At 40.4% G+C, this 13964-nt stretch overlaps 2 protein-coding genes and 1 long non-coding RNA gene across 4 annotated transcripts; 1 reads left to right on the forward strand and 2 right to left on the reverse strand.

The window, feature by feature from the left end:
- Positions 1-333: 333 nt before the first annotated feature.
- On the forward strand, positions 334-3589 carry LOC143460854 (uncharacterized). Of its 2 annotated transcripts, none has more exons than XR_013117967.1 (2): positions 334-1772; positions 1855-3589. It is a non-coding gene; the product is annotated as an uncharacterized LOC143460854 (long non-coding RNA). The 2 variants fall into 2 exon arrangements; XR_013117968.1 differs by having other exon boundaries at positions 334-1768.
- A 2856-nt stretch (positions 3590-6445) lies between these two features.
- On the reverse strand, positions 6446-7865 carry LOC143461244 (uncharacterized). Its single transcript, XM_076959081.1, has 3 exons — positions 7743-7865; positions 7641-7677; positions 6446-7455 (listed from the first exon to the last, which is right to left on the reverse strand). The coding sequence occupies exons 2-3, from the start codon at positions 7660-7662 to the stop codon at positions 6710-6712; spliced, it is 768 nt and encodes a 255-aa protein (XP_076815196.1). The 5' UTR covers positions 7663-7677; positions 7743-7865; the 3' UTR covers positions 6446-6709.
- A 3419-nt stretch (positions 7866-11284) lies between these two features.
- Positions 11285-13266, reverse strand: LOC143461245 (uncharacterized). Its single transcript, XM_076959082.1, has 2 exons — positions 13118-13266; positions 11285-12208 (listed from the first exon to the last, which is right to left on the reverse strand). The coding sequence occupies exons 1-2, from the start codon at positions 13137-13139 to the stop codon at positions 11463-11465; spliced, it is 768 nt and encodes a 255-aa protein (XP_076815197.1). The 5' UTR covers positions 13140-13266; the 3' UTR covers positions 11285-11462.
- Between the last annotated feature and the right edge of the window lie 698 nt (positions 13267-13964).

The following is a 13964-nucleotide window of genomic DNA, read 5'->3' on the forward strand; positions in this document are numbered from 1 at the left end:
CCAGAATTGCCTCTGGGATTCTTTTGAAGTTACGTCATTGTCACGCGCTCGCCTCACGTGACCGCTATTACGCCATCGGTAGTCACAATATTAACCTGGGTAATCCCCGAGATATTTCTTTTCGAAAAAATCCTTTTGTTTGAAAATGACGAAGCAAAGTGGGAACAGACGAGAGAAACGAGATACCGCGAGATGCGGACGCGATTTAATCGAGTTGAAGTAATGAGCAGAATAATTACTTAAACGTTGTCAACTCGGTTAGGACAGAGAGTAGTAGAGCCAGGTGAAGGCGCATACGTCCCATACAGAGCATAGCTGAGGCAATGGTGGAGTTTTCTGCAAAGTTCGACTTTCCCCTGATCAAGCCAGTCGCAGTCGCACAGCACATGCTTGTATGCAGTATGCTTGGCATCAAACAGCCTCAGCAAATATTAACACGAACAATCAAATACGATGCAATGCGCTAAGACAATTCAGTTGCACAGAAACGACGTAATATTGACATATACATGCAGCCAATCACCGCAGGTTAGGTCATATTCCAAACAGTGGAATTGAAAATCAACTAAATTTTAACTTCATTTGCATTTTAGTTGCCTCAGACTAACGTCACAATGGACCTCGCCACCAAACGTGCGACGTCGGCGACTGTTTATTTTACAAATCGATCTCCCAGTTTTCTATTGTGACGTCATATAAAAACAGTGGAGAAAAGTGAATAGGAATAGTTTCGTAACAATCAGAACGTATTGCTGTCAACTGCTGAGGACGCCGCTGAGGAAAATTACTGGAAGATTTCGCTAGTGACGTAGGGCATCACGTGAGGTGTGAGATATAAATAGACAAAAACGTTCCTGTTCTAGCTTTCGTTACTTTACGATTTTGTCGCTGTGGTTCGGGACGCGGGGTTCAACAATGACGTTGAAATACGGTTGGTGTCTAGACGCACCGCTTTCATTGAAAAGATTTCTTGCTGTCTATGATTTGTTTTGACGTTTATTGCAACATGGTTACGTAACAAAGCGTTACTATTTATTGTGCATGTCAGGTCGCACTGTGAGTGGTCCCTTGAAAGTGTCTTTGTGACGTGACTATGCTACTTTGTTGTGATATTAGATCGGAATCTTGTTAAGATCGGTGACATATTGAAATCAGTTTCACAAATTGGCGCAACATCAGGTGACTAGTATGTCATAATGGGATTACGTCATGGATATATCCTCCGTAAATAGCGCGCATATAAAAGGAGCTTCGAGCTGGGAGCAGGGTTTCATTTAAGCTGGTTGGCGGTGGCAGGTACCTGTCAAAATACTCTGTTTATTTCAGCATTTTGATGGCTACCTCCCAACTCCATCACCAGCGCCGTCATCGATCAAATCCAGTGATTGTGAGCTCACAGACGAACGTATATGACGACAGCAGCGATTGAGTCCAGCGCATTACTTTGGATATTTGTCAGCATAGCGGGGACGTATTTAAAAGGAGGGCAGAAATCCAAGTTCAAGTTCAAGGGGGGTATCTTCACCGGTTCGAATGTTTTGCAGGCACGTGCACCCCCTAATGCACGTGTCACATGACATTGGGCCGATGAGATTACGTAAGCAGCTTTGACGTCATCTGCATGCAAGGATCTTACGGTTTAGCGGAATACAACAGCGCGTCACTCAGTGTTCAGTGACGTAACAGATGATCAATCTAAGTCAAGCGGAGTGACGCAGCAAATTGCGTTCGAGTCACCGGCAGAAATCGGTGCCTATTACGTCACAAAGTATGTAAATTTTCTCTTCATTACCCCTCCAGTCAAAGTGAAAGTAATCTCGCGTCCACCTTTGAACGAACAAGTTTCATCGACAGAAACCGGAAGTGTCGCAAAATCGAAAGTCGATTTCCGCTTGGAAATAATCGTACCACGTGTCACGTGACGGCAGAGAAAACTTGTAGAAACCAGCCAAGCGCTGAAAGAAGCGCTTCTGTGACAGGCGATGTCGGATTATTTTTAACTTCATTTGCATAGAAAATTTTGGAAGCGACTTTTTCTATGACGTGATAATTGATCTCTTTGTGAAGAATAAACGAGTTGGGGAATTCCAGTTGTTAATATTTCCATTTAATTTCGCATTTCGCAACTTGTCAGCAATCAACAAAGCATAATATTAGCTCATTTATTTCGTCACAAAGCATGGATTGTTTGGCAACACGTGGCCAGATGTGGTGCAGGCATGCATGACGTCATTGCATGTACTCGGTGCATCTGACAATGAGTTCGCTGAATGGCCACGTTCGAAGCTCAAATTCTCTTCTGTCAGTCCATTGTGACGCGTTTCATGTTGCGATTTCTATGGTATTCAAGGCAAACACTCTTCAAATTAGTCGCTAGGGCAACGTTTTGAACACAAACTAGCAGCTTAACTATTTTCACACATGTTGAAAGCGCCTTGTTCGTTATGATTGCAAGTGCAGTTTCAATACGTGTGAAGATTTGGAAGAATGTCTCGGGGTCACGCTTCATTGAATTGCGACAGAAAGTCCCACACGGCAGACAAAAGCCTCTCCACCCTTGTTGTTGTTCCTCTAAACATCACAAGATCGAGTTTTGACATTGTTACGTCATCGGAATGCGACTTGCACAATCATCTTGTGCGCGCGAAGTTGTCTGCTGATCTGCTGACGTAACTTCCGGTTTCGCTTTCGTCGCTGAAACTATTTCGAATATTTTGCGTTAGTCTCATACTTTCAAGTTCGTCACATGAGCTAGTGAAGTGGTTTCAGGAAAGCTTCTTCATTTCATGCGCATTGTTACATAGGAGATGATTATGACGTAAATGTCTAATCTCTATGGCTCGGAGTTGATTGGTCGAATAATTGATCAGAAATGTCCTTTATTCCATTTAACTTCGAATATTATTTTATGACGAAACAATACTTGCCTCTATGACGTGAGGTCACGTGGTATCGCACGATGCGCAGGCACGCAGGAGACAAGTTGACCTGCTGTACTGTACATGAGCGACACCAAGCGATCAACTTCCATCTACTTGTTGGTCGTTTTGTGGCGGTAAAGATGCGAGACTGTCATAAAAGATATTATGACGTCAAAATGCCGAATCACCCCCACTGATGTAGGACAAGGCATGCGCCTGACTATGACGCGCGCGTCCTGTTTTACGTCAGGAAGGTGGATAGGAACAATCGACATTGTGACGAAATAATAAAGCAATTATGATGATGTTGTAAAAGCAGAGTCTGCTGAGCAAGTTACCGAACTCGAACTCAGATTTGGTCGGATATTTTCAACATAAACAAAATATATTTCAACCCAATCTTGAACGCAAAAGCACGTTGAAGCCTACCTTGGGTGACAGATGTTTCACTCGAGTCAACGTTACACGTCTAAATCCAATTATGACATCACAGAGATGAGAAAAGTGCACGCTCTTTTGATTGCACGAGGTAGCGAAGACGACAGATTCGACCATTATGACGTGATTGGAGAAGATGGAAATAACAACGTGTTTCATTGCCGCGACAAATTGTGTCTACTTCCTTTGTTTATGTTTTGCTCGTATCTTGAATACAAGGTGATTTTTAAGTTGCTTGCTCGCACTTTGCAGGGATGAGAACTAAGTTCTTGTGAGACTCATGTCTAAGGAAGGTTCAAGATTTTTCAAGCGTTTACTGGAAAAATATAAACTTTTATTATAACTGAGGACAGAATATCAAAGTCATAGCATAATTTTGAACTTGCTCACTGCACCGGCGGCCATTGTTAATCGATTCATTAATCTCCACTCCTGACTCGCCCCATGCTTTGTTACGTCATATGCGTAACATTCCTACGTAGCCACTCCACATTGGTAAGATCGCTTGATTAAAATCCCAGAATAAAAGCGGGAAATACGAATGAAGGAAATAACGATGGTGATTGGCTGAGATGTATTGTATGGACCGAGCCAAATATTCAACGTAATTTTGCTAAATCTGAAAACAAAATAAAATAAAAGAATCAGATTATTTTAAACTTTAGCAGAATTGGAGAACAGATATTTTGTGAACATGACCTTGAATGACCTGAGCTTCTATCAAATCCCTGCAGCTGGGTTGCATTTTGCTCTGTGTCACCACCTAACGGCTCCGCTCGATCACATTTAAACGGGAGTGTCTACGCTCAGTTGTAACTATATTACGGAGCGAGAAGCTAAAGATGTTCGGAAACTTTCGGATAGCGGAAAAGGCGTCAAAATATTTATCGCTAAATTTGGAAGTTTGTGAATTTGTTTAAACTGGGCCTTGATTTCTCACCACTCCAGCCCCAAATGCGTTTATACGAAATTTTAATCTTGCCGGTGCTTAAACTGTTCATCAGGATCACAAGAACGGACATGGTTGACGACTTTGCACTGTGAGGTCACAACAACGAAGCCCTTGTTGAAGAATTGTATAGAAGTAGCGCAACTGGCAAGGCAAGACTGGACTAACTAACAAGACTGGACACTTCCAGGCATGTAACTGGCTTGCAATGTTAAAATTGTTAAATTTGGGATTTTAGTTTTCAATAACTCGAGGAAGATTGTCAAAATTCTTATATAGCCTACTTTTATGATTAAAACCTGTTTTTGCTTAAACATTTTTTTACTTAAACATGATTAAAATCAGCATCTCTTCTCCCGTTGTCTACTTTGAACCTTATTACTAATTTTTTAAAGTTTTCTTTGTTTGGAAACTACCAGGCTTCTAATGCATCTGCGCTTGCAAACATAACAAGTGAAGTTCGCATCAATATTCTCACCATGATGTAGTCCCTTCGTGCGCATGCGCGTGAAGGCGATGGTCACGAAGTATTCATTGATTTAGATAAATATTTTTCCGCCAAATTTTAAAATTTGCCATTTATTATTGTGCAGGAAAAATCAACGATATCTTACACCAATAAACACACTTTGAGATTTTAAACTTGTACTGACTTGCAATCATTTCTTGCATTGATAGTTCGTTGTTCACGAAGAGGAAAATTTGTTCTTGGTCACTTAAGATTTGGCGACAAACGCGCACTGTGGTTGTGCTCTGAAGATATTTACAAAATTTACAGGAATTACATCTTTCAATTACAACAACTAAACACGAACGTAATTCAGATGGAAAGAACGCAATGCCATTGTCGTTTTCTGTCCATGTTGGTCGATACTTGCCATTCGTTGGTGACTGGATCATAGAACCCAATTGTTTTGGCACCTTTCCTATAAAATATATGAAGTAGGGAATTATAAATTCCTATAAATTCTTATAAAATACATAAAAAAAAAAACTCTTAAAACAGAAGATATTTACAAACGATAAATGATGCATCAAAATACTCAATCACAATCAAAATATTAAACCACACCAGATGTTATTCACTAGATTATAGAATATTTTATTCTTGCCTCACGGGATGATTTATTTAAGGATGATGATTTTATTTAACCAGACTTTGATCATAGTCACAATGATTGTGAGTTTTAATTGCGCAAGATGTCTATTTGAATTCCTAATTGTGTTGATTGTGTGACAAATTAGTTTGTCAGCTATTGCCAGGTCATACAGACAAGTGTTTGATCACAATCACAATGTTTGTTGCAGCACAAACCGGGCTGACTCAATTTTATGACGATGACACAAAATTATGTAACACTTGCAGCAATTATTGACGACTGTTGTATGTTTGTGCTGGACAAAGATGGGCAAAGGGTTTAAAGGACGGTCACCCTCTAAGCTACGTTGTTTTTGAAACTTGGTCTCTTTTGATGATGATATGAGTGTCTATGTGTCTCAAAATACTAGTCGTTGACAGCAACCTGTCGAGTATTAGTAACGGAGCTGACAAGTTTATTACATTTATTAGTAGCTTTGCTGCAACTTGCCCAACACACTTTGCGCGAAAAACGCAAAATTTCTTGGATAATTTATAACCATACAGAGAATGTGTTGGCATTTGTAGTGATCGATGCAACTACCTTTGCCTTTATTAGGTAACAATCCGTGTTTCATCAAATGTGGAATAAACAATCGCAGAGCGTAGGTTGAACTCAATGCTCTGTGCCTTGCTCTCTGCTTTGCCAAAGCCACGAAGGGCGATATCGAAGTTGAATGCATTCTTATGTCCACCCAAGTCATGATGGATGAAAGTGAAAACTGTTACATGTAAGGTTGGCCAAGTGGGACAAAAAAGCAGAATCGCGGGCGCTTATCGAAGTTGAATGCATTCTTAGGCGCTACACTTTCCATCGTCGATTATATGTCAGATTATAGTACAACAAAGTCTATAACCTAACCCAGTTGTCTACAAGACCCTATTTGCTGCCTTCCTTTATGCTGTATTTCGCTCTACCAAGACTATACTCTACCTTCCTACATATCGTTGATGCCTTATGGGGCTGCGAGATCAACTGTATCTGAAAGCGAAACACCAAACCATAGGTTACCGTGTAATGACGAATAAAGGCGTATTGTGACATCACCAGCTGTGAAGTTGGCGAGATAAGGAAAGACACAGAATTCTGCATCTGTGTGTATTATTTTGATAACACAACATTCCATATACTGTATGCATTAAGCAACAAACATACGCTAAATTTCGAACACCAAGCTGGTATAGATTTATGCATTGAAAAATTTCCGTATATATTCAGGCAGAAGCAATTCTATTTTATTAGAATAAATCTTGTTTTCATGACTAGGAAGAAGTGTTCGCGAATTGCAAGAATTGGTTGGCGAAGGAATACCATTCATCTCTCTCCTTCTCGTTCTCGTAATCTTCGGCTCCCCGCAGCATGTTCATTGCCTTCGTGGCCTGATCCGCAGCTTCTTGGGTCTTGCCCTTGATGTGGTTGAAGTAAGCGAGCGTCGCAAACGCCATGGCATAGATTTTAACTTTAATCGCTTGATCTCCAAATTGAGCATCCATTCCACTTATGGCCGACTCCAGAAATTCTAGATCTGCTTCGCTATTTTCGAGGAAACAATAGCAAGAACCCAGGTAACAAGCGCCCGCGCATTCCATCGCCGCCTTCAGTTTAAGATCCGAGCTCTTGACAGCTTTTATTCGGTCGTAGAGGTCCAGCTGGATTGGGAAGACTTGATCTTTGATTTGGTCTTTCAAGTTGCTCATAACCAACTCGTCAGCAACCTTTGCAACGACCTCGCCACAACCAACCAACATCTTCAACTTTAGTTCAGCATCGGAGATATTCTCACACAGGTTGATCGCCCATTTCATCAGCGACAGTGACGTCAAAAACTGCTCTTTCTCATTCAGCGATTTACCGATGTTCATGACGTCTCGAACAACTACGTCACAATTGGAGCAGCTCTTTTCGGTAGCCATAGCAACGAGTTGTTGACATTCCTTATCAACGTCATCAGTCTTTCCACTTTCCAGCTTTGACTTTATCGAAGTTATCTTGCCTTGGAAGTAGTTGTCTGAAAATGAAACTTTATCGGTTAAATATCTTCACAATGGAAGATGAATTTCCATTAGAATCAAGCGGTGAAGGTGAATTCACTTAAAAGCGTTCAGGGCAAAGTAACTGGTGTGGAGCAACTTACACTTAACCATAAACATCATATATTTGTATTAAACGAACAATACCAGCATTAGTGATTACCTTGTGCGGCGATGGTTGTCATTTTGATCGATTTAACCTGAAACAACAACGACCAAAATTAGGTTCAACATACGTAAGAGCGTCACACAAGACACAACATACCTGGGACGTTTGAGGCTTATTCTTGAAGAAACTGCTCTTTCTATCAGCGCTTTTCGTCTTTAAACACTTATCAAACAATCTCGTCGCCCGATGGTTCCTGTTGCGGTTTGACTCATTGTTACATCATAACCGAGATTGTCGCCAAAATCTTCGTCGTGCATATTATCACGTCCTCTTCATCGCTTTTATCATCCCGCCAAGATTATTTCAAAACATAAAACGGCCATTCGCTTCCTGCCCGGGTGACGTCATATAAACAGCAGCATATGGTGACATAAAGACTCGCACTGAAGCCCTCGGCCACTTTATGCTTCTGGAAGTTTCGGTAAAAAAAAATCACGATAATGATTTGGATAACTCAAAAATAGCCTACATAGCTTTTACAGTTGCTCGTCTGTTTCCAACCACGACTTGATGGTTTCCATGGTTATCACCCAGATAACCCCAGACTTGAAACTCACAGATTTACTTGACAATCTTCCTGGTTGAAAGCGACAATCTCAAAAATTCCGCATCCAATAAGCAATCACGTGTTAAGTTCTGACCCGACTCTCTGCCCGACCTCTAGTGACGTCAGCGCGTTTCGCGTCAACCCCTCTTCGTGTCGATCCACGTCATGCTCGGGTGCATTTTGAGAACTTTTGGTACGACCGGACCTCAGGAATCAAACCCGAGCTTACGGCACGGATGATGGTTGGCGCAGGGTTGACCACCATCAAATGGGAATCGACACTGACACAATTTGCATCCGAAATCTTCACATTTTGTTTTGTTCGTCGTTAAAACTTGGCGCGGTATGTACGGGCGTCTTACAGCAAAGTCCCACAACCCTCGTCAATGCCTCTATCGTGTATGAATGGCTGTTGTCTGTGATCCACGGTGTATTTTGAGGCAGAATCGAAAAACAAATGTCCTCATTATCGAGAGAAAATAATATAAAAGTTTTAAAATACATTGATACAAAATAACCCTAGAGTCGATTGACTTGAAATTTTAATCAATTTTCCCATCTAACTACCACTAGGAGTGCTGTTACGGCAAAAGTTAACCAAAACTTCATCCTTGGTGGTGAGCAGAATCCAGAACAAACGAGATCAGCCGATGCTTGTGCTCTGACCATAACAAGGCTATGCTTAAGTCACATTCGAATGACGGAATGATGCTTAATAACGGATTATGTTATTCTGACATCACAAAACATAAAGCTTACTTGTGGCATGCAGCATCTGTGTATTTTATTTTCATGACGTAATAATTGCAGCAGTAATTACGTAACAAAAATTTCGACTTCTCTGAAAACAGCAGCCACTCATGATTGACAAGTTTATCATACGACTGGTGAATGTAACGTTTACAACACAAGTAACATACTTGTAATTAATACACAAATATATGCAAGTTGCACTCTACATGCGTAACAGCAATTAAATGTGCTTATAGAAAAGCTTGCTTTGCGAAAGGTGCAAAAATTGACTTGATGCACCAAGCCAATTATTCTCCTCTTTTTCATTCTCATAATCTTCAGCTTTCTGCATCGCCTCCAGTGACTTTTTCGCCAGCTCCACAGCTTCTTTGTGCTTGCCCTTGCCCTGGTTGATGTAAGCGAGAACTCCAACCGACCCGCCGTAAACTTTATACTTCACCGCGTCGTCTCCAAACTCATCATCCATTCCGCTTATGGCCGACTCCAGGAATCCTACTTCTGTTGTATAATTTTCGAGGAAACAATAGCAAGCACCCAAGTAACAAGCGCCCGCGCATTCCATCGCCGCCTTCAGTTTAAGATCCGAGCTCTTGACAGCTTTTATTCGGTCGTAGAGGTCCAGCTGGATTGGGAAGACTTGATCTTTGATTTGGTCTTTCAAGTTGCTCATAACCAACTCGTCAGCAACCTTTGCAACGACGTCGCCACAACCAACCAACCTCTTCAACTTGAGTTCAGCATCGGAGATATTCTCACACAGGTTGATCGCCCATTTCATCAGCGACAGTGACGTCGAAAGCTGCTTTTTCTCAATCAGTGATATACCGACGCTTATGACGTCTTGAACAACTACGTCACAATTGGAGCAGCTCTTTTCGGTATCCATAGCAACGAGTTGTTGACATTCCTTGTCAACGTCATCAGTCTTTCCACTTTCCAGCTTTGATTTTATCGAAGTTATCTTTTCTCGAAAGAAATTGTCTGAAAATAAAACTTTGACAGTTAAAGGTCTTTGTGATTCAAAATGAATTTAAATTTGACTCAGAGTTGTACAACAGTACACAGCGTTTTATGTTTTGCCAACTTTAGACTTTAGAGCAACTACCACATGACGACGTGATAGAAGCTGGCGACGGTAAAAAGTCTAAAGTTCATAACGCGTTGGTAGTCGCCCCATTAGCTAAATATTAATGCATCTTAATACCTTTGCACTGTGGTCCAATATATATCAGTCCTTTTACACGAAACGAGAGCAACTAATACGTGACCATTTGATAATCTAATCATTTAACAAATATTAGTCCTTTGCAAACAAACTTGAACAAACTAATTAATCTTACCTTGGAGGACGATGTAATTCTATTCTAATGATGAAGAAATCTCGAGTTGCTTGATGCTGAAAGTGACTGAAATTGCTAAACCCACAAGGTACGAGTGCTGGGTTTGGATTAGACCTTTCACAGGCTAAGGTCGTGTGTTGTTTGCGTTTTTAAGCTGGAAACTGGTAAAACATGACTTGCGCAAGTTAAAACAAACAAGCGGACACAGAACTCGCGGTAACGGAGCTGCCAAGTTTATTACATTTATTATAGTAGCTACGCTGCAACTTGCCCAACACACTTTGCATGAAAAACCCAAAATTTCCTGGATAATTTATAACCCTGCAGAGAATGTGTTGGCATTTGTAGTGATGCAACTACATTTGTCTTTGTTATATAGATAACAATCCTTGTTTTATCAAATGTGGAATAACCAATCGCAGAGCGTAGGTAGAACTCATTGCTCTGTGCCTTGCTCTCTGCTTTGCCAAAGCACGAAGGGCGATATGGAAGTTGAATGCATTCTTATTTACACCCAAGTCATGATGGATGAAAGTGAAAACTGTTACATGTAAGGTATTGGGTTGGCCAAGTGGGACATAAAAGCAGAATCGCGGGCGCTTACGCAATAACAAACAGTGGAGCGGTGGGTTGGGATCGTTGTTGGCCAAAGCGGATGGGAACGTGGCGTAGGCGATAGGGATATATATAGAAGTTCGGTGTACATGTACAGGTAATACGCTTTCCATTGTGGATTACATGTCAGATTATAGTACAATCTAGCCCATAACCTAACCCACCTATATACAAGACCCTATTTACCGCCTTCCTTTATGCTGTATTTCGCTTTAGCAAGTCTATACTCTACCTTCCTACATATCGTTGATGCCTTATGGGGCTGCGAGATCAACTGTATCTGAAAACGAAACACCAAACTATAGGCTACCGCGTAATGACGAATAAAGGCGTATTGTGACATCACCAGCTGTGAAGTTGGCGAGATAAGGAAGGACAGAGAATGCCGCATCTGTGTTTATTATTTTGATAACACAACATTCCAGATACTGTATGCATTAAGCAACAAACGTACGCTAAATTTCGAACACCAAGCTGGTATAGATTTATGCATTGAAAATTTTCCGCATATATTCAGGCAGAAGCAATTCTATTTTATTAAAAGAAATCTTGTTTTAATGACTAGGAAGAAGTGTTCGCGAATTGCAAGAATGGGTTGGCCCATTCATACCATTCTTCTCTCTCCTTCTCGCTCTCGTAATCTTCAGCTCCCCGCAGCATGTTCAATGCCTTCGTGGCCTGATCCGCAGCTTCTTGTGTCTTGCCCTTGAAGTGGTTCATGTAAGCGAGTATCCCAAACGCCATGGCATAGACTTTACGTTTAATCTTTTGATCTCCAAACTGAGCATCCATTCCTCTCATGGCCGACTCCAGGAATTCTAGATCTGCTTCGCTATTTTCGAGGAAACAATAGCACGCACCCAAGTAAAAAGCGCCTGTGCATTGAATCTCCGCCTTCAGTTTAAGATCCGAGCTCTTGACAGCTTTTATTCGGTCGTAGAGGTCCAGCTGGATTGGGAAGACTTGATCTTTGATTTGGTCGATCCAGTTGTTCATAAGAAACTCTTCACCAACCTTTGCAGCGACCTCGCCACAACCAACCAACCTCTTCAACTTGAGTTCAGCATCGGAGATATTCTCACACAGGTTGATCGCCCATTTCATCAGCGACAGTGACGTCGAAAGCTGCTTTTTCTCAATCAGTGATATACCGACGCTTATGACGTCTTGAACCACTACGTCACAATTGGAGCAGCTCTTTTCGGTATCCATAGCAACGAGTTGTTGACATTCCTTGTCAACGTCATCAGTGTTTCCACTTTCCAGCTTTGACTTTATCGAAATTATCTTGCCTTGGAAGAAATTGTCTGAAAATAAAACTTTGACGGTTAAAGGTCTTTGTGATTCAAAATGAATTTAAATTTGACTCAGAGTTGTGCAACAGTAGGCAGCGTTTTATGTTTTGCCAACTTTAGACTTTAGAGGAACTACCACATGACGACGTGATAGAAGCTGGCGACGGTAAAAAGTCTAAAGTTCATAACGCGTTGGTAGTCGCCCCATTAGCTAAATATTAATGCATCTTAATACCTTTGCACTGTGGTCCAATATATATCAGTCCTTTTACACGAAACGAGAGCTACTAATACGTGACCATTTGATAATCTAATCATTTAACAAATATTAGTCCTTTGCAATCGCACATGAACAAACTAATTAGTCTTCTAAGGTCACACGAGTCTTTGTCATAGATAATCATTAACTAATTATGCAATAGGGTTCGATGATGTGGAGACTCAAGCGCACGCCTCAAAACCACTAAAAATACGATCTTTTAAAAGCAAACTAAACCGTTTTAAAACATTAATACGATTAAACAGCTTTCACTCTAATTCTTATTTTTCTTTCGAAAGTAGACTAGTAATATAATTATTAGATAGATATTAGAAGATTAGTGATATAAATTTTAGATAGATATATAGATATTAGTAGATTAGTAATGTAATTGTTAGATAGATATATAGATATTAGTAGATAAGTAATGTAATTGTTAGATAGATATTAGTAGATTATTAATATAATTATTAGATATATAGATATATAGATATTAGTAGATTAGTAAACGGTAAGGAACCCAAACCAGCAAATAAATTTCTTTTATCTTTAAACTCATGTATTTTAGATCATCATTGAAAAAAAAAATTAACCGCCATCATGTTCCATGAACCCCACATGACGATATTTCATGATTGTTGCGTCATAGAAATCATCCTCACCTTGCGTGCAATTGTCCGCCATTTTGATCAACTTCAAGTAAAGAATTTCAGTTCCGATAAACCGTAAATCTCTTCAAATTTAAATTATCACTTATTTTTTAGGGGCTTCTAAAATAAGCTTTAATTAAATTTACTGTTCAGCGAAATAGCCCAATAAAGATTAACATTTTATACAAATACATTCTTCATGTAATGGCCGATGATGCAGCCGATGTCAGAACCTCATTGTCATGGCAGAGTCTACGTATAAATCAATTCTGACTCTGTCAAAACCGTTTTGATAGCACCTAATTGCGTGATCTTAACAATCTTTGGTTTGAACGAATAAATCAATTCTCTGTCGGCAGATTATTGATAGTAACAAGCACAGGCACAAATCTACATATTATTATTACAGACAAATCCAAACAATCACAAAAATTGCACATTTTGTGGAATTATGCCAGAATATATACTCGCCCCTCCCAAGTTTTTATCTTCACTAATCAAAACACAACTTTTTTAATCGAATTGTTTCTTATTTTTGGAATCGACATTATTCAGAATACGACACTCGCCCACAACGGTTTCAATTCACCTCGTATGACCTTTTCGAAGACGATTATTACGTACGGTGTCGCTCAACTTGATGGTTGCTACTTCGCACCAGCGCTTAAATAGTCACAAAATGAAAATCATTCAACCGTGATTGGTGGATCGCAGAAAAGGAAAAAGGCGACAAGTGTGTGTGCGACGGCGCGTGCGTTTGTCATAAGAGGAATGAAAGCAAAGGGCAAAGGTCAATACTGAAAAAGCCGACCAATGAATCTTTGCACATCCCCAGTTGTTAAGCTGCAAAGCTACAGTG

The sequence above is a fragment of the Clavelina lepadiformis genome, chromosome 5, assembly GCF_947623445.1.
Source record: "Clavelina lepadiformis chromosome 5, kaClaLepa1.1, whole genome shotgun sequence".
Lineage (NCBI taxonomy): Eukaryota > Metazoa > Chordata > Ascidiacea > Aplousobranchia > Clavelinidae > Clavelina > Clavelina lepadiformis.

Bases quoted from the DNA above. Each gene is read 5' to 3' on its own strand.
- LOC143461244 (XM_076959081.1), bottom strand. From the start codon at position 7,662: ATGACAACCATCGCCGCACAAG. The intron at 7,456-7,640 runs GTAATCACTAAT...TTTCATTTTCAG, and splicing joins GACAACCATCGCCGCACAAG to ACAACTACTTCCAAGGCAAG.
- LOC143461245 (XM_076959082.1), bottom strand. From the start codon at position 13,139: ATGGCGGACAATTGCACGCAAG. The intron at 12,209-13,117 runs GTGAGGATGATT...TTTTATTTTCAG, and splicing joins GGCGGACAATTGCACGCAAG to ACAATTTCTTCCAAGGCAAG.